This window comes from Dendrobates tinctorius, unplaced genomic scaffold (assembly GCF_039654945.1).
Source record: "Dendrobates tinctorius isolate UK_male_01 unplaced genomic scaffold, ASM3965494v1 ptg000144l, whole genome shotgun sequence".
NCBI lineage: Eukaryota > Metazoa > Chordata > Amphibia > Anura > Dendrobatidae > Dendrobates > Dendrobates tinctorius.
The window spans coordinates 470,508-490,858 of NW_027361811.1; the positions used below are offsets into that span (position 1 = coordinate 470,508).

Below are 20,351 nucleotides of genomic sequence, written 5' to 3' on the forward strand. Positions count from 1 at the left end.
GGGAGTCAAGAAGGTGACAAGTGGCTTTCTGTAACTCGGCGGGGTTACGAAGGGGACAAGCGGCTTCCGGTAACTCGGCGGGGTTACAAAGAGGACACCAGCAGCTGTGTGTGAACAGCAGCCGGTGGTGTCAGTGATCGGTGACAGCAGGAGCTGTGGTGGTGCCAACAAGGACTTGTATGGTATCATAAGAGACATAAACTGTGTGGTGTGAACTGTGGTCTGAGAAGACCGGTATAACGGACATGGAGAAATCCCGAAAGGGGGTGGTGGCCCAAAAGGGGGAGGAGTCCCAAATCAGGGTGGTAGCCCAAAAGGGGGTGGAGTCCCAGATTGGGTGGTAGCCCACAAAGAGGTGGAGTCCCAGAGGTGGGCGGTTACCCAAATTATGGTGGTGGTCCAGAAAGGGGCCGGTGTGGCAAAAGAGGAATCGCAGTGTATGTGTATGTCGTTTCCAGAATGTGGGAGAATTCTTTCCGGGTGAGGACTGGCCACAAGTGTGTACTGTGATGCTACACCGGGAAGGAATCTCGGGACGGTTGGACTCAAAGAGCCAGGTGACTCTGGTAGGAACTCCTCTAACTTTCTGTCTGACCGAGAAAATGGTCCAGGTTCGCTGTAAACATGGGGTCACGGTGAACTATGCGGTAGACAGTAATATTTGAGGGGCTCGGAGGCAGTGAGTGCCAAGGTGGCAGTATACCATCAGACTTACTGTATGCCTTGGAGTGGGGGCCGAGACTTTGTCTGGTTTGATGACATATGCCAGGAGGGTGCAGATGTTCCTACTGTTGGGCTAACCAATACTAAGACGGTGATGGCTCCTGACGTGGAGAGGTCAGAGGTAGAAGTAACCGGGAAAAAGGGTATGTCGGCCCAATGGACGGACCTGACATCTCGTGACAGGACTGACGTGGACCTGGTTGATAAAACGGCTGGAGTGTTCGCACGGTTAATAGGTAACTGGAGGGATTGCTCGGCAGGTCGGGGTGACTCAGACTCTGGGGGTGACTGTGGCTCTGAGAGAGACAGGGAGCACAGACTAGAGGAGCTAGAGAAAGAAGTCTCTGAGCTCAAAGGTCACATGGTAATGTGGCAAGGACTGGATATGGCCCTCAGAGAAGAGGTGGATGAACATGTTAAACGAGAAAGAGTCCTGAGACAAATGGCCGAACACAGGGTGGAGGAGCTCGAGAAAGAAGTCTTGGAGCTCAGAGGTCACCTGTCCACCTGGCAAAGTGTGAACAAGACCCTTAGGGAAGAGATGGAAGAACTCAAAGAAACTGTAAGAGATCTTCAGCATGAGAGGAAGTTGGACGAAGACTTACCGCGGGTGAGTGCGAGTGACAACAAGACGGAACTGCCAGTACCAATCATGGCAAAGGGTCATGAAGAGATAAACTCTTGTGAAGTTTGTGAGCTAAGGACTGAAGAAGACAGTCACCCGGTCGGGTCAACTGTAGTGAGGGAAGTATCCGTGGTAAAGCCAGAGTCTTCTGTCCAGGAAGCGAGCAAGACCACGACCTTCAAATCTGTAATCAAAGTACCCGAAGACATGCAAGAAGCCTGTGCAGAGGAAGGTCTGCATGAGGCTTTTAAGGAGGCAGTCAAGGCGTGTAAGGTGCTCTGGGCACCTGAGACTCGGCAGTTGGTGATAATATCAGCCAGGGAAGACACAGCAAATCGGGTAGCTGTCCTGAAAGAGATGCATTTACAATGTCTCCACACAAAACAGCTGGTCAGGCGGATTAATATGAAAGCTTCTCGGCGCCTAGAGTTAGCGAAGGAGGCTATGGATCGGCTGGGTTTGCAGAAAGATGTGGTTCCGGTACCCAAAGCTCTGATTGGGAGAATCGTTGGAAGACTCGGGAAGCTAATGCAAGACCTTGTCAATATCTCCGGTGTGGTGAGGGTGAGGATCCCTCCTGAGGATGAAGACCAGGTATCCAGTGAAGTGGGTAGGATTCCCATCATGGTGGTTGGCTCCATGGAGAGCCTGAGAGACTTTCGGATGCTCGTGGAGTATCGAGTGGGGTACCTGCAAGAGATTGAGCAGTTGAGGTGGGACCGTCGGCGAATCAATAAAGAGGTACGGAATACCAGGTGGCGGCCACCTTCAACCCAAGATGTAAAGACCCGAACGGTTCCTCCAAGAAGTGACATGGCAGCTGGCCGAAGAGTTTTAGCAAGTGGTAGTTCGACTGGCAGGATGACATTGAGAGACCGTAGTTCCTGTGAGACGCTGAATGAGTCAGACTCAGTCCAGACAGTGGGCGTAACTAAGACTTTTGACCGTACTGACTGGGGGAGCTGATCGGGGAACGGAACAAACAGGGAGTGGAATGTGGTGACTAAACAGTGTCTGATGACGCAGACAGGCTGTGACTGGAGGGCCAAAGATCAGGGTCGATATTTGGACGGCTGGGGGCGGGGAGGCCTAATGTAGGAATGAGGCCATATGACGGATGGAGACGGTTCTCTCGACCTGGGGGGCAAGGTATAGTGAGTGCCCGGTCTCGAGATCCTGGGGTTACACTGTGTGTTCAACCCCACAGGTTTGAACAGAGGGGGGAGGTATGTGGTGTAGTGACCACTGTGTCCACTAGGGGGCGCTGTGTGGATGTCCGAGGAGAGAGGATGAATGGCAGAGTCATGAATGACCATTAAATATCTCAAGGTGGGTGGCCTTGAGATGGAGACTGATGTGTGTGTTCATCAGCAGTGATCCTGCTGACGTGTTATGTCAATGTGTTCGGGAGAAGTCTCCAGGTAGCTGGGGAGACGGGTGGCCCAGTTACCTACAAATCCACCCAGAGGTGTGTTTAAGAACGCTGCTGCAAAGTGTGTGTGAAGGGTTCAAGGACCTGTGATGAGGTCATAGCCATGTGACCCGGTGGGTGTGGCTACGGACCATATAAGGTGGCCAGGGTAGGTCACATGTGGTGAATGCAGGGACGTGGTTGGTCCGTTGTGAAAGGTCCCGCTGGGAGATGTGTCTCCTGGCTAACAACATGTGGACTGGCTGTGTGTAATGGCTGCACGTGCCTGATGATTCCCTGGGGGGAATGGATGTCTACAGCATAGAGAAACAGCCATGAGGAAACCCTGACGTGGGTGAGATAACTATGAGGCTGAAGAGCCTGTGTATGCCAACCTGTATGACAACAGGGAGGACAGAGAGAAGCTCTGTCAAGGACGCTATGCTGATATGAACTTTATGTTGCTTGCTTTGGTTTATGCTGCATAAATAAACTGCATGGACTATAATGGTTTTATGGAAACCCGTGCCGGATCTGGTTTTGTGGCGGCTATGTGAGAATCCCCTATGTGAATGACAGCGCTATCTCACAGGACACTATACACTAATGGACTGTGCTATACATAATACGTGAGTACCCTGTATACTAACGGACTATGCTATTTGTATTAAGACTACATTTCTGTATCTGTGTGCAGTGTCGGTGTGCTGCATGCTTTTACTGATGCATTGAGCAGGTCCTATTCTGTTCCTCATGATCGAAATCAGAATAGGACTTTCTCTGACCCTCACAGATCTCGTTCTCAGATCCGTGATTTTCAATGATATGTGAATAGACCTATAGAACTCCACGAGTCCGTGTGCCGTCTGATTAAAAAAGTCTGGAAGCACACGGACATTTCACATGAATATGAGAATGTGGCTGTCACTGTTCCTCCTCCGATACCACACAATCAACAGAGCGCGGGAAGTGTGAACAATCCCAAGACCTTTATTATAGGCAAAACTAAAAGGTCCATAAACAGTCCACCACACTGAGGATACAATAGTCCAGAACACAAATGCAGTTCAGTAACAGGATGAATGTCCAAGGAGATGAGAGTAGGGATGGGCGAGTCTACTCGCTAGGACTCGTTACTCGGCGAATAGTAAGGGACTCGCTGGACTCGTTACTCGGCGAGTCTCCCAGTGATTACTCGCACAGTAACGAGTCCAATGCAAGTCAATGGCAATCCTAGTTTTGTCAGAGTTTTTTTTTCTCACTCGCTAGACTCGCTATATCACATCGCTGTCAACAGCGAGTCTGAGCGAGTCTACGATTCCGAGTCCTGTATACTGGATTCGGGACTCGCTTATACAGAATCTGTTATGTTCCTACAAGTTTCCAAGACAGCCTATGTCAACACACAGCGATTGTGAGCGAGTCTGAGCGAGTCTACGAATCCCGAGTCCTGTATACTGGATTCGGGACTCGCAAATATAGAATCTGTTATGTTCCTACAAAGCTTCCGAGACAGCCTAGCGTGTTAGGTCAGAAAACTTTTTTAGATGGACAAGCATGTTAGCCAATCATATTCAGTAATGTTGGTTGTGGCAGGACTATGATTGGCTTCTGTCCATCGTGATGCCTATGTCATGTATGAGAGGCGAGGCTGTATATAAGCCTTTTCCACCGCCATTTCCTCTACATTCCTGAGAGATCTGAGATAGAGCAGGGTGAGGTAGATGCTTGAGCAGATCATAGGGATTGTCAGTTAGTGTAGGGAAACTTCAAGATTCCTTATATTAAACCCAAACAGCTCTTCTGAGAGCTACCAGGAGGACAGAGGAGTACTGTGTAGACTGTAGGCAGGCAGGCGGGGAGGATCAAGCCTTACAGTGCAGTGCACAGTGCAGGGACTAGTGTGCAGCTTCACTGCTAGGTGTCAGCACACACACTTACCCCGCCAGCAAGTGACGCCTACAGCACCACCTAACTCCATCTCGGTGACTGTGCATTTGTCAACAATGTCACAAAAACCACAATTTCCCAAAAAAGAGGTTGCAAAGGGACGAGGTCGTGGCCGTAGCAGTGCAGGGAACATCACTTGAGCGATCTCCCTCCAGGCTGTAGTCCGCTGGATGTTATGCCCATAGGCAGGGTCAGTGGGGAGCCAAAGCAGGGGCCGAGCCTCCACCAGATCAATTAACTGCAGCGTGTTGACAGTGACACGGGCCATGATTGCTCTGTATTGCTCTGTGTGTGTGTGCGTATGTCAACTCGACTCGGATTATTTCCTGTTTGCTCAAAGCATGGTGTGTGCTAGAGAAAATCGCTTCCCTCGCCTCATCGGCGCTAAATAAGACAAACAAATGCGAGTTTGGACTCGGACACAGCAGCAACAAACTGTTGCGAGTGGGGTTTACAAATCGCCAATGTAAGCGCTTTCCGAGACACATCTGCGATTTGTAAATCGCACATTACTCGCTAAGACTCGCTTCCCCATTCATTAACATTGGACTCGCTAGACTCGCAACGAGTAGCGAGTCCCGGGCTCAGACTCGCTAGAGTCAAGCGATTCCGAGTAATTTAGGACTCGCCCATCACTAGATGAGAGTCCAATAATCTGGCAGACAGAGGATAAAATAGGTCCATATGCTTCCCCTTCTCTCTGACGTGCCGTCTTCACACGATCATCACCACACAGCATCTGACTTGACCAGCTCCTGTCCTCCCCAGCCCCCTCCTCATGTCCAGGGGTAGTCAGACAGGTTGGGGTTGTTTTCAGGCCTCCCCGACCTGACAAAGGTGCCTTGGGGTTTAAGGCACTACAGGGGGTTCATCAAGAGGCATAGATACAGTCAGGCTGCAGATAGTAAGTGAGCTAATTCAATTATCAGACTTTGGAAGGTAATTGAGACTCTAGACAATATGGGGAATACACAGAATGATACAGGGCAACAAGAGAACACTATGGAAATCCGTAAAATATAAATATACACAAAATGATACCCACATAACATATCACACCATCACAGTGGCCTAAGGGATTTTACCGATAACATTATTACACAGAACAGATACAGAATAATATTTACATCCAGGCACTTACCGCTGATCTCTCATCTAATAAAAAGTTTTCTGTTGTTTCTTTTCCATCTGGTCAAACCTTCATGTCGACATCTCCCAGCCATGACTCGTCTTGTCACGGTGATCATTGCAGCCTTGAAAATAACAAGGTCACATACATTCTATACATACATGTGTCTCTCCCCTGAATACAGATATGTACCATCATTAAATATATAAAATGATAAGCAGCACTGTGCCCCCCATTAACTATAATCCCTGACTCCCAATAATATAAATTATTCAGTTTGTGACTCTCCCCAATTATCTGTAAGGCTATGTGCACACATGCAAGGTTTTACAGAATACAATACACAGCAAAAGCATGGCAAAAACGTGACAATTTTTTTTTCGCAGCGTTCTTCCTGCCAACACATTAGGATATGCAGCACAATTTTCTCTTGCAGATCCTGAACGTGTTCACATAGCCTTAGTCCCTCTCCTGTGTCCCCATCATTCATTGTAAGTCCTTGATAGCATCATAATGATTTTGGGGATAGGAGAAGATGCTATTAGGTACTGAGCATCCTCCACCAACCTTGCAATTCATTACAAGTCCCTGACAGCTTCTTCTCCAACCTTTGAATTCATTATGCACCTTACCCTCTCCCCATCCCCAATACATTTTAAGTCCCCGATAGCATCACAATGAATTGTGAAATGGGGAGAACACTATCAGGGGCTTATCACCCTGCTCTACAACCCAATTCATTTTACATCCATATTTAATGTCCTCCTCCCCCTCCCACAGTTCATAAGTCGATTATAAGTCCCCCTTACTCCCATCCCAATCCCTCACATTTCTTATTGACCTCCCCCCAAATCCCATCATTGTCCTTTCTCCCGCCCCCATCATTTTTCTCTCCTCCACCCCCATCATTGCCTTCTCCCCACCTCCATCATTGCCCTCTCCACCACCCCATCATTGCCCTCTCCACCACCCCCATCATTGCTCTCTCCACCACCCCCATCATTGCTCTCCCCCACCACCTCCATCATTGCTCTCCCCCACCACCAACCCCATCATTGCTCTCCCCCACCACCACCCCCATCATTGCTCTCCCCACCACCACCCCCATCATTGCTCTCCCCCACCACCCCATCATTGCTCTCCCCCACTACCTCCATCATTGCTCTCCCCACCACACCCTTCATTGCCCTCTCCCCACCACACCCATCATTGCCTTCACCACCACACCCACTATTGCCCTCTCCTCCACCACACCCATCATTGCCCTCTCCACCACCCTACCCATCATTGCACTCCAGCACCACACTCATCATTGCACTCTGCCACCACCTCCGTCATTGCCTTCTCCACTACCTCCATCATTGCTCTCCCCACCACCCCCATCATTGCTCTCCCCCATCATCTCCATCATTGTCCTCCCACCAATGTATTGTTAAAAAAATACCACTCACCACTCCACACGTTCCCCTGCAGTCGCAGCATCATCGTCGCCAGCAGCTTTCTGTCTGACACAGCCGTGTGTCGAATGCTGACGTCGTCCAGCTACGTGACTGTGTCAGACAAGAAGCGCAGCATGGATCGCTCCCTGCCCAACGCACATGAAAGCAATCTGGCCATGGGCTCCCACATTGGCCAGATTGCCCTCATTATAAGCCGCTCTGCAGGGGCCCCCCTGCACCACCGGGCCCCAGTGCAGCTGCACTGGTGGTATGTTCGCCCCTGAATCCATGCATATGTTGCGGTTGTTGAACAGAGCCGAGACTCGAGCATATTATTAGAGAACAACGAAGATACTCTATTAACACCTGAACATGATTGTATAAGACCTTATATAAGCATGTTCTTTTATCACTAATGACATACATAACCAGCATTGGGTGGGTTAGGTATGCTGGGTCCACACTAAATCTGTGCCCACTGTTGGGTGTATATGCTCAAGAGGTATATGCATGACGGTGTGCACAGTTAGTACAGATGCTGAGGCTATCGTTTACCTTAGGGATCCATTGTAAAGAACCATTTACTGCACAGTGTCTTTGCAGTTGCCCTATGTATAGATGCAGTAAGTGCGTTTTGCTGCCCTTTGCTATACAATTAAATGGTATGCCGATGCATCCAGCCAGACAGAGGCCTAGTCTGGTTAATGGTCTCCTATGGTAAAGTTACAGTATACATTGGGAAAAGCTCCAGACATTTACTGCAGGCTAGGTGCACAGGCACATAAATTGCCCAGGCAATGTTACACAGACATCTTTGGATAGGAGCACACTGTTTGTACACTTGCCTACAGTAAACGGCCTGAGCTTTTCCTGACGTATGCTGTAATGTTACGACCAGTGATCATTAACCAGACAGAGGCCAAAAGTATGTTTTTTCGTTCTCCTTCTGGCCGTTATGTTCTGGCTTATCATTTGCTTAACTGCATAGGAAAAGCATAGCATACAGGGCCAGTGCAAAAAGTAGTTTGCCATGCAATATAAAGTTGTTTACAATGGGTCCCTATGGTGGACAGGTGCCTTGGTATTCTTCCTAACTGTGCACCTCTTGACCGTATAGGCACGCACGTAGTGTGGACGTGCGCAGGAGCTGCCTGCTATTTGTAACCACTAATCTGGTCTGGCAAACGGATCGGACTAGTGCATGTTGCAATTTTTTTTATCAGACTGGCCTCAGGCTACTTTGACACTTGCGTTTTTTTTGCGCTGCGCACCGTGCGCAGTGCAAACGCACATAAAAACCGCATCATGCGTTTTTGTGCATTTTTTTGCGGTTTTGTGCGCTTTTTTTGCGCTGACGTGTGCATTACCATGCGCACGTCAGCGCACCCATAGACTATAATGGGTGGTTGGGTGAAAAAAAAAAACGCATTGCGTGCGCATGCGTTTTTTCGGGGCAAGTCCGGCGCTCAAAAAATGCAACAGAGTGCATTTTGTGTGCCCGAGCGCACACTACAAAAAAACGCATGCGCATACAAGCGCGTACAAACGCATGTGTATGCGCACCCATATTAAGAATAGGAAAAAAAAACGCATGCTTTTTTTGCTCGAAAGACGCAAGTGTGAAAACCAGCCTCAGAGCTTGTTCAGACTAATGCATTTTATATTTGTGTGCAGTACGCATGCAAAACAGAACATATACAGACGGCACACAAAACAATGTCCGTCGATTTCATAGTTCACATGAGTATATTCTCAAATGGACCAATGGCTGGTGTGTAAATACTTGCAGCATCCGCTATTCTGATCCATTTTCAGATCAGACTCGCCTATTAAATTCAATGGGTGCCTTAAAAAAATGGTTGCCATGTGAACACCATTAGTATGGCAACCGTTTTTTATGGCTCCATTGCAATTAACATAGGAAACTGTATTTGGTCTTGTAAATTTGATGCATGTCATACGGATGTGTTAAAAAAAAACATTAAACGAGAAATACAGTCTTGCAGTGAAAAATATAATTCACGGGAAAATCTTGTTTCATCTCGTATAGCAACTTCTCATTATTTCCATCACCTGAATAACTTACTGAGCATTTGATATCGCTGTAAAGGGAGACGGCACCATCTGCTGTTTGTAGACTAGATATTTTTACATTTTTTACTTCTCTTTTTTTTTTATTGTAACTCAAGGCCAAAAACCTTATTTATCCACGGTCACAAGGGAAATAAAGCACACCCTCTCTGAATTCTATGGTTTTGCATATCAGGATGTAATAATAATGAAAAAAAAAGGTTTGGGGCCTCTATTTATTCACAGTTCTATCAAAAATATTGAGTCAAATACCTTGTAAAAATCCCTGAGCGCCCCTGATTCTACCACTCTTTTCTTTATTGCTCTAGATGACTCCTTTGCAAAGATATTCACATTTGATGACTTTTTAAAAGATATTTAACTCCATAATTTTTACTTTATCCCTGAGGAAGCCTCACCTCTTGGTGGCGCTATGCGTGGGGTCTCCTCGCTCACACCATTTTGTGTGTCACATTTTTTGAGCTAAAGGTTGGGTTACTTACATTTAACATATGTAACATAGCCTTGTTGATGTGTATATTTTATACATTTTGTCTGCTTTCTTGTGTACCACTATTTAACCCCTTTCCGACATCGGCCGTAATAATACAACAATGTCGGACACCCTCTCTTTGATGTGGGCTCCGGCGGTGAACCCACATCTTTTCCAGCACATGTTAGCTGTTTTGAACAGCTGACATGTGCCACTAACAGCAGTGGGAGGAATCGCGATCCACCCGTGTCTGCTAACCTGTTAAATGCCGCTGTCAAAAACCTTTTTTTGAAACTTGTAACGTCTCCATTTTTCATGATCTGGGGTTGGGTTAGAGCTTATTTTTTGCCTGCTGAGCTGATGTTTTTAATCCCTTAACCTCTGGAGCTTTTTTTGGTTTTGCGGTTTTTTTTTCGTTTTTTGCTCCCCTCCTTCCCAGAGCCATAACTTTTTTATTTTTCTGTCAATATGGCCATGTCATGTACCTTAAAAGGGGAAAAAAATTCCAAGTGCGGTGAAATTGCAAAAAAAAGTGCAATCCCACACTTGTTTTTTGTTTTGGCTTTTTTACTAGGTTCAATAAATGCTTAATCTGATCTGCCATTATGATTCTACAGATCATTACGAGTTCATAGACACCAAACATGTCTATGTTCTTATTTAATTGGTGAAAAAAATTCCAAACTTTGCTAAAAAAAAAAAATTTCCGTCATTTTCCGATACCCGTAGCTTCTCCATTTTTCGCTAGCAGGAGCAGTCTGTGACCTCTCTGTGCTGGTAGAGATTGGCGTCTTGCAGAATAGGAAGGTAGCTGGCAATTCTAGCCCCATGGGGAAAAGTAAACAAAGTCTCGGATAGTCCCTTTAACTTTTCGCATACTGCTTTTGCAGTTTATCCTAGTTTTTGTTGAAGAGGTTGTCCACTAACTTTTTCATCGATGACTGACAGGAGACTTAATAGCTGTCTACAAATATCTCAAGGGCTGTCACATTGTTGAAGGATCATCTTTATTCTCATTTGCACAAGGAAAGACTAGAAGCAATGGGATGAAACTGAATGGGAGGAGACACAGATTAGATATTAGAAAAAACTTTTTGACAGTTAGAGTGATCAATGAGTGGAACAGGCTGCCACAAGAAGTGGTGAGTTCTCATTCAATGGATGTCTTCAAACAGAGGCTGGACAGACATCTGACTGGGATGATTTAGCGAATCCTGCTTTGAGCAGGGGGTTGGACCAGATGGCCCAGGAGGTCCCTTCCAACTCTACGATTCTATGATTCTAAACTAAGGATAGGTCAATGTCTGATCTGCGGGGGTTCGACACCTGGCACCCCCGCCAATCAGCTGTTGTCGGGGGTGGGGGCCGCTGGCCGGAAGTAGTCACTTGTGGAGCTGGCCGTTTTCTGGTAGTGGCCGCGGCCAGGGTACTACACATATGCCTCCTATTCAAATCAATAGGAGGTGGATGTGCAATTGACTGCTGGTGGCCTCTGCCACCAATAACAGCTGATTGGCGGGGGTGCCAGGTGTCGTACCCTGGCAGATCAGACAATGATGGCCTATTCCAATGAGCAGTAATCAATGAAAAAACAGTGGACAACCTCTTTAAATAATGAAACGGTAAAATTTGACATGTGTAATTCTGAGATTGTGTTTGCCTAATTTTAAGATCCTCTGAAAAATCAGATTTTATCATCTCATGATACATAACACCATAGAATTTAAAAAGGGGTGAACTTATTTTTTTTTCATGATCCTATCTATTGTATGTATTACATGTATTAATGACTGACTTCTTCCAAATTCTTATTTGCACATTTTCTACTTCACAGGAAACGATATTCATTATCTGTTACACTAAGCATTTTAGCTATTGTAATTGGAGCTTTTATAGCAGCCAGGTAAGATACCGTCATCATATTTTTCCCTATATCTGTTCTGTATACAACTTTCTTGTTTGTGAAAGGCCATCATTAATAACTCAGCCATATGTGTTTCACTGAGGTGTTTTTTTTCATTCAGTTTACTTGTACTTGATTTATTCCATTTGCATTTTTTTACCATTGTGTTTAATTGTTCTACTAAGGCTGTGCCCACGTTGCAGAAATGCTGCAGAATTGTCCGCAGCATTTCCACAACTCCCTGCCGCGGGTAAAATTCCGCATGCATTTTCCTGCAAAACACAAGCGTTTTGCAAGCGTTTTTAGCTTGCAGAATGCTAGCGCTTTTCCAAGTGATTTGGAGCATCGCTTGGAAAAGTGATTGACAGGTTGGTCACACACAAGCATAGTGTTTGACAAATGTGACCAACTTTTTACTATTGAAGCTGCCTATGCTGCATCAGTAGTAAAAGATAGAATGTTAAAAATAATAAAAAAAATACAAAATAGGGATATACTTACCCTCTCCCGGCCGTCAGCGGCATTGCCAGCAAGTTCTGTTCCCAGGGATGCATTGCGCGAATGACCTCTGATGACGTAGCGGTCTCGCTGCAATGCATCCCTGGGAACAGAAGTTTCTGGCAGCACCACTGAGGGCTGGGAGGACTCTGGGGGCTGACAGAGGGGTAAGTATTTCCCTATTTTTTATTTTAATTCTATTTTTTACAGGAATATGGTACCCAGGGCATGGAGGAGAGCATGGTGGACATAGTCACATGCATAAAGTGAGCGTTTCAATGCAATCCTATGGCGGTGGAATCGCCGCGATTCCGCAAAATTAATGGACTCGCTGCGGATTTACCGCTATGCGATTCCGCAGCGGAAAAAATCCGCAGCATGGGCACAGCAACTGCGGAATCCCATAGGATTGCATGGGAGTGCGTTTTGTTAGCGTTTTTAAGCGTTTCTGCAGCGGCAGAAACGCTTAAAAAATGCAACGTGGGCACACAGCCTAAATGTTCTAATTGAAATCAGTAGGTTTATATTCACACAGGCTGAATTCACTCAGACTTGTCTAGCAACACTTTAAAATCTGGTCACATATATTTAAAGAAATAAGAATTACCATGGAATGCTTTATTGCTATTGAATGTAATTATGTGTGTTTTAAAACTCTAATACAGTATACTTAAAGTAATACAATATAACTTAAGTATGAGAAAACAAAATCCAAGGAAAATCTCACAGAACAGTACAAAAGTTAAACATAAAATTAAAATAATATGCTACATGATTAAAACCCACCCACCATTCAAAGCCTCCCCACTTCCTTAAATAGGAAAGGTAGAAAGAGAGAGAGGGTAAAAATGATTAACTTTTCATTTCCTATTTCTACCTTGTACTATTGATTCCACAGAACCATCGCAGTCAAGTTTCTTTGCACGCTGATTACAATTCTCTCATTAACATTGGTTGAACTTAATTGAAAAGATCAAGCAGATATAAATGGACACTAATTTTACATCCATATCTGTGCTATCGCTGATCTTGCAATAAATAGAATTTTATTACACCCCCCCCAAGTCCAAAAAAAGTTGGGGCGTAGTGTAAAATGTAAAGAATCCAATTATTTGTAAATCTGATATAGCCATATTTTATTCACAACAGAATTTCAATTGAAAAAAAAAATACTAATTTGGAAACTGATGACAGCAACACATCTCAAAAACGTTGTGAAAGGTGTAACAAACAGCTGGGGTTAACAAAAGTCACTTGACTGTATATAAGAAGAGCATGTTCGAGAGGCAGAGTCTCTCACGAGCAAAGATGGTCAGAGGTTCATAAATTGTGATCAACTGCTTCTAACAATTGTGGAACAATTTCAGAATGTTCTTCAATGAAAAACTGCAAAAGCTTTGAATATTCCACCATCTACAGTACATAATCTGAAAAGATGCAGAGATTGTGGAGAAATCCATGTGCCCAAGGGACAAGGCTAATGGTAGCCCTTAGGTGATCCATCAAATCACTGCATGGGCTCAGTAATACTTCCAAAAATCATTGTCTGTGAACACCGTTTCCTGTACAATACGCAAATACAAGGGTAAGCCATATGCCAACACAATCCAGAAATTATGCTATCTTCTCTGGGCAAATCTAATTTAAAATAGACTGAGGCGAACTTAAAAAATGTTCTGTGATCAGATGAATAATAATTTGAAATTCTTTATGGAAACCACAGTTATCATATCCTGGGACTCAAAAGGTGAGGGACCATCCAGCTTGTTATCACCGCACAGCAGGGCCGTAACTACAACCGGGGCAGCCGGGGCACTGCCCCGGGGCCCCAGCCACCCAAGGGGCCCCAAACTGCTGATAAAAAATTGTATTTTAATACTTTATTTTCTCATAAAATACCCAGCTCCTATATTATTCGAGTTTAAAGTTAATAAAAATAACGAAAAGATCCATGAAAGTGCAAGCGTAAATGTTTTTTGTTCGTTTATACTTTAAACGGGGAAACGCTATTTCGCTTAGTAACAGGAGCTCTATGGCAGACAGTAGACTGTTAGCTGATCGTGTGGTGTCATGCCAGGCGGTGACTCAGCCAATAGTTCAGGCAGCGGCCGCGACGTGCACTGACACTGAGATCTTGTTTACCCCAACTGCTGAACTGCTCATTGGCCATTGCTCATCGGTCAGCGGCCAGTGTCGGATTGTCAGTGTAGTCTGTGTCGCATATAGTAGTTGTAGTGCGTGTGTAGGTAGATAGTATTTAGTATTACCGTATTTTCCGCCGTATAAGATGACTGGGCGTATAAGACGACCCCCAACTTTTCCAGTTAAAATATAGAGTTTGGAATATACTCGCCGTATAAGACTACCCCTCTTCTACGGTATGATTCCCATTGTGAACCCCACACAGCCCTTCATACAGTATAATGGCCCCTACATCTCTTCACACTGTATTATGGCCCCCACACAGCCTTAAAGCGACACTGTCACCAGGATTTTGCCATCCCATCTGATAGCAGCATAATGTAGAGATAGAGACCCGGATTCCAGCGATGTGTCACTTACTGAGCTGCTTGCTGTAATTTTAATATAATTACTGTTTTCCCTGCTTCATATTTAGCAGTAAATGAATGTGCTGGACTATTTGATTAGTCCTACAATGTTAATCTCAAACTGATTGAACAGAGATTTTATGAAAACTACACTGAGCAGCCCAGTAAGTTACACTGGTGACAGTGTCCCTTTAAATCGCCCTCCATAAAGTTTAAAGTCTTCCTCATAGTCCTTCAAGTATTATCATGCCCCCCACAATTGGCTCCGTATATTATAGTGCATCATCCATAGTCACCCATTATAATCCACCATCAAAGTGCTCTATATAGTATACTGCACCCCCATAGTCCTCCATATACTATAAACATGGAGAGGGGTGATGTGCCAGCATCGTGTGGAGGGGGGTGGAATATGGGGATTGAGATGTGCCAGCACCGTGAGGGGGTAGGTGACATGGAGAGGGGTTTGTGCCTGTGTCAAGATGGGGGGGTTTGGGGGAGTACAGGGGGCAAACTTTCCTGTCAGACAATGTCACCAGGAGGACAGGAGACTCTCATTTCAATAATTTCCAGGAGCTCTGCCAGCTGTCAATGAATGGAAACCTGCACTGGCATGGAGAGTGTCATAGCACAAGATTTGTAACAATATGTTAGTCTGGAGATCACAGAGAGTTGGCAAGGCAGGCACAGTGCACACTGTAACAAACTCTCAGCATTGAGAGGAGACAGTCTCAGCAGACACAAATATCTCTGTGACAAACTGTGAGAAGCCCTGCCCCTCTCCAGTCTGCAGGTCTATACTGCTGTGAGGGGGAGGGGAGGAGGTCAGGAAGAAGTCTCCATAATCACACATTCCTCCCGGCTCCGGGTCATGCAGTATCTATCTTCTCAGTGAGTCATCTGCCTCTTGTTTTCAATAATCAGAGCTGTGTACAACCCCCACTCAGTCTCTCCTCACAACCGGGAGGGAGCAATAGTGACTGCTGTACCTGCGGTCGGGGGTTGTAGTATTTGATGTCTGGCACCTGCTGGGGGAGGCAGAAATGTCAGCTCCAGTCTCTCTCCTCCTGGAGAGAGTGGCTGGACACAGTGCACATATGTGGGGCAGCCGCACTGTGCTGTCTCTTTGCGAGTAGGTGGCACCCTGCACCTGGTGTATAAGATGACCCCTGACTTCTGAGAAGATTTTCAGGGGTTAAAAAGTAGTCTTATATGCCGGAAAAGGAGAATACGGTACTGTGTGTGTGTGGTAATAAAACCGTTTATTATGAAACGAATTCGGCACCAGCCAAGTGGAAATAAAAAAGGACAGACTGAGAACAGAAGAAACTTGGAGGCTGAAAAAAGTTCGAAGAACTTAGCAGCATGAATCGCTGGATGTTGAAAACCACTCAACAGGGAATGATATTGAAATCTCACAAAAATTAAATTCAGATACGTTGGAACAAGACAACCTTAATAATGATAATGACTGGAATAACCAAAAATTCATAGGCGAAGAAGATATAACAGACCCAACCAATGATACACTACATTTTTTGGAAGATGAAGATTCTGCCTACTACAACGCCTTTCTTACTGTGATTGAAAATCAAGATAAGAAACGTAGGCTGATAGCGTCTGGTCCAATACAGCCTGACGGACCATTTCCCAAGGATATCAATCAACAAGGTCGATCTTTTTCAAGTAACTATTATTTTATCAACACAAAGTCAGGGTTGAAGCTTAAAAGAAGTTGGTTATGTTACTCAACAAAATTTGATTGCGTTTACTGCTTGCCATGTTGGCTATTCCCTCAGTCACAGCACTTGAATACAGAAATCGTGTATTACCGTTTTCAACAACCGGAGTTCGAGACTGGAAGCATATTTCAAAATGTATTTCAGTTCATGAAGCATCCAAAAGCCATACACATACTTGTGTAGTTGATGAGCAATGGCGGAAACATGGTACTTTAGAAGACGTTTTCGACAAAAATGTGGAGTGAAAGAAGCTTTTGGTGTAAAGTTCTTGAAAGAATCCTGAATGTGACATTAACACTTGCAACATGTAATCTTGCGTTTCGTGGATCTATTGAAAAGTTAGAATATAGTAACAAAGGAAACTTTCTCTCGATAGTTGAGCTTTTGTCAAAATATGACCCAGTACTACAAGAATTGCTTCAGCGTCCGCAAGGGACTGTGAAATACCTCAGTCCTAAAATTCAGAATGAGCTTATTAATCTATTAGCCTTACAAATCAAAGATGAAATTGTTGTTGAGCCCCACACGCATACTTTGTGCACTTCGCTGCTCATAACCTTAATTTAGTGTTGAAGGATGCTGTGGAAGAGAACCGAGTGATGAGCCAGTTTTTTGAAACAATTCAAAGTGTATATTGCTTTTTTGGTAATAGTATTGTTCGCTGGAAAGATTTGAAATTGGTGCACTGCATCGAAGCTCAGCCCGATTCACTGAATTCGAAATCGAAAGTAACACTGAAAACTCCTAATCCAACTCGTTGGTCTGGCAGACATGATGCAGTGTATGCACTGAAACACAGGTTTTGTGACGTGATGAAAAGTCTTACTTGCATAACTTTGTCTTCCAAAAAAAGCAAGGAAAGAAATGATGCACAGCAGCTAAAGAACAAACTTGAAAGTTTTGATTTTGTATTACTTTTGGATGTGCAGTGTGAAGTCTTAGAGACTCTCAACCTCGTATCGAAATCCTTACAATCTGAAACCATGGACCTCTTGTCTGCATATGAGTTATTGAGTAATGCATTGTTAAAGATAACCGAAATGTGTGAAGGGTTCGAAGCACTTGTTTCTGAAGCATCAGATGTGTGTAGTCGATGGGGAATAGTCGTAGTGAGTCTCTCACATGAAAACCTGGCACTTCCACCAGCACTGGGACCGGAGTGTGCGGCTGCATAGAAATATATGTAGCCACACGCTCCGGTCCCTGTACCGGCGGCAGTGCCAGGTTTTCATGTGAGAGACTCACACGAGAATAGTGCGGGTCTCTCGCAAGTGAATATGAGCCCTTATGAAGTAATAAAACCTGATTTTTTGGCCAGTGCAAGTGAAAGAGATATTCACAAAAAAGCTGTTGATTTTGTTAACAAGTTTGCAGATGATGTAACTTCAGCCTTTCCTTCACAGTTATGTTCAGTAAAAAAATCGTTTCAAAAGCAACTGGAAAAAATGAAAAGTGTTAAGGAATTTGCTGATTTCCTAATAGTCGAGCATTCTTCACTTTCATCAAGCTATCCAGATGTTTGCACAGCGTGCATCATGTATTTGACTGTTCCTGTGACTGTGTCTAATGCTGAACGATCCTTCTCTAAGCTTAAACTCATAAAAACTACTTGAGAAGTACTATGGCTCAAGAAAGACTCAGCAGCTTAGCTTTACTTTCAAATGAGAATGATCCAGCTCAACAGATCAACTTTGACAAAGTAATTGATGAATTCGCTTCTCTGAAAGTTAGGAAACAAATGTTTAAGTAGCTGTTTAAAACTGAACAAATAGGTAATGTTTAAGTAATGTTATGTTTAAGTGAACAAAGTTTAAATATATACTGTTTAAAACTACTTAATATTGGGCGTGGCATGGCCGGCGAGGAGTGAGGACGTGTTCTGGAGAGCTCCCGCTCCTGCACCGGTAACCGACCTGATCAGAGACCTATCCAGATGTCAAATACCCCGATGTCCACCAGAAGAATCAGAGGGAGTGCGTCCACTGGCCCCGTGGTATGGGGCCAGAAAAGGTTCCCCATAACATCTCCCGCTATTTTACGGGAGCGGGGAAGAAGAAGGCCGCAGGCGCCATGTTGGATGTGGCGCACAAGGGATAGTCGGCTCCGTCGTCAGCGGGGAGCAAGGTACGGGAGGTGGGGGAGCAGCCTGAGAGGAGGGACGACGGCGGAGGGACCCCTCTGGGATCTAACGGGGCGACCTCACAGGCCCCGCAGGTGATGGGGCACTCTCCTCATAACAAGACCACTGAGCCCCTGGAGGCCCGCTCTTCACAAGGAGACCCCGCAGACAGGCCGGTACAGACTCGCGCTGGCATGGATCATGAGGGCTCGGAGGAGACTCCCCTGAAGCTCTCCATGCCACGTTCCCAGGGAGGTATCAGTGCCCCCTCGGACGGCAACACCACCATCGGTGGCGCTGCAATGCAGGAGGAAGCAGACCCCACGATAAGGGGGCAGTCAAATCATACCACGATACCTGCCCATCAGACTGGCCTGCCGTCTGTTATAGATCCTCCACCTACCCACCACTTAGCCACGTCCCTAACATCACAGTGCGGACCTTCGACCCCCTCTCAGTGCGGGACAATCTGCAGCACCCCTGGGAGCCGATTTCACTTTACTATATGACAAAATAAAAGACATCCCGACGAAACAAGACATGGAACAATACATTGTTCGCCTGGAATCTTCTTATAAAGCTGAACTTTCCATACTTAAGGACGACATACAACAATGCGGAGAGAAAGTTGAATCCCATGATCAACTTCTGGCTTCCTTGAACGAAAGAGTAGAGGCTCAAGAGGTTGCCGTGACCACTCAGGCTAGACAGCTACAGACCCTAGCAGAGACGCTAGACGATGCTGAAAACGGGATGCAGGAATAACATAAGGATACGGGGATTACCCGAATCCATACCTCCCCAGGAGTTAAATACCACTTTGAGAGGCATCTTCAACTTGGTATTAGATAGGCCCAAGATACTCCACTGGAACTAGATCGTGCCCATAGGGCTCTGGGTCCGCGTCCAAGTGAACAGGACCCACCGAGAGATGTGATATGTCGGGTCCATAAATACCAACTTAAATATGTGGTCATGCTGGCAGCCAGGGTAGCAGGACCCATTAAACACCTGGACACCCGCATTCAGCTTCTACCAGATCTGTCCAGATGGACTTTGCAGAGGCACAGATCTCTTCGTCCCCTCTTGGATGAATTGCGGCAGCACGACCTTCTCTATACCTGGGGTTTCCGTTTTGCCTTTGGGTTCAGAAGAGAGGCAGAGTACATCGTTTGAGCCATCCTAGTGGAATCCCGGCTTTTTCGGCCGCCTTGGATATATCGGAGGTGGACATCCCTGACTGGCCACCCTTACCATCCTTTTACAGAATGGACGACCCTCGCAGGGGGCAGGCTCCTCAACGGCAGCGTCGACCCGGAAGACGGCTCAATGGACATGGGCACGTACACCCAGAAGAAAGAGAGATTGATCAGTTTTTCATTTGGGGAGGGTTCTCGTCTGGGTGGGGGACGGGGATTGGGGATCACTTATACTAGTATTGCAGAACTGAGGTTCAAATCAGCTTTTACTATCAATCGATCTCCTTTTTCTCTTTCCTCCTTTCCCCTCCTCACAGGAGACTCATTTTAAGACTGGACATGTCCCTAATATACCCGATCGCTACTACAGTCATGGCCAAAAGTTTAGAGAATGACACAAATATTAATTTTTACAAAGTCTACTGCTTCATTTTTTCTAATGGCAATTTACATATACTCCAGAATGTTATAAAGAGTGATCAGCTTGCAAAGTCAATATTT

General features: G+C 45.5%; 1 protein-coding gene across 4 annotated transcripts in view; it reads left to right on the forward strand.

Moving 5' to 3' along the window:
• The window catches only part of SLC35D2 (solute carrier family 35 member D2), a 207,241-nt gene that overhangs the window by 39,306 nt on the left and 147,584 nt on the right, over positions 1-20,351 (forward strand). For all 4 annotated transcript variants that reach the window (XM_073545946.1, XM_073545948.1, XM_073545947.1 and 1 more), the window contains one exon: positions 11,675-11,743. In XM_073545946.1, the coding sequence (XP_073402047.1) occupies positions 11,675-11,743 (69 nt within the window). The remainder of the gene's footprint in view (positions 1-11,674; positions 11,744-20,351) is intronic.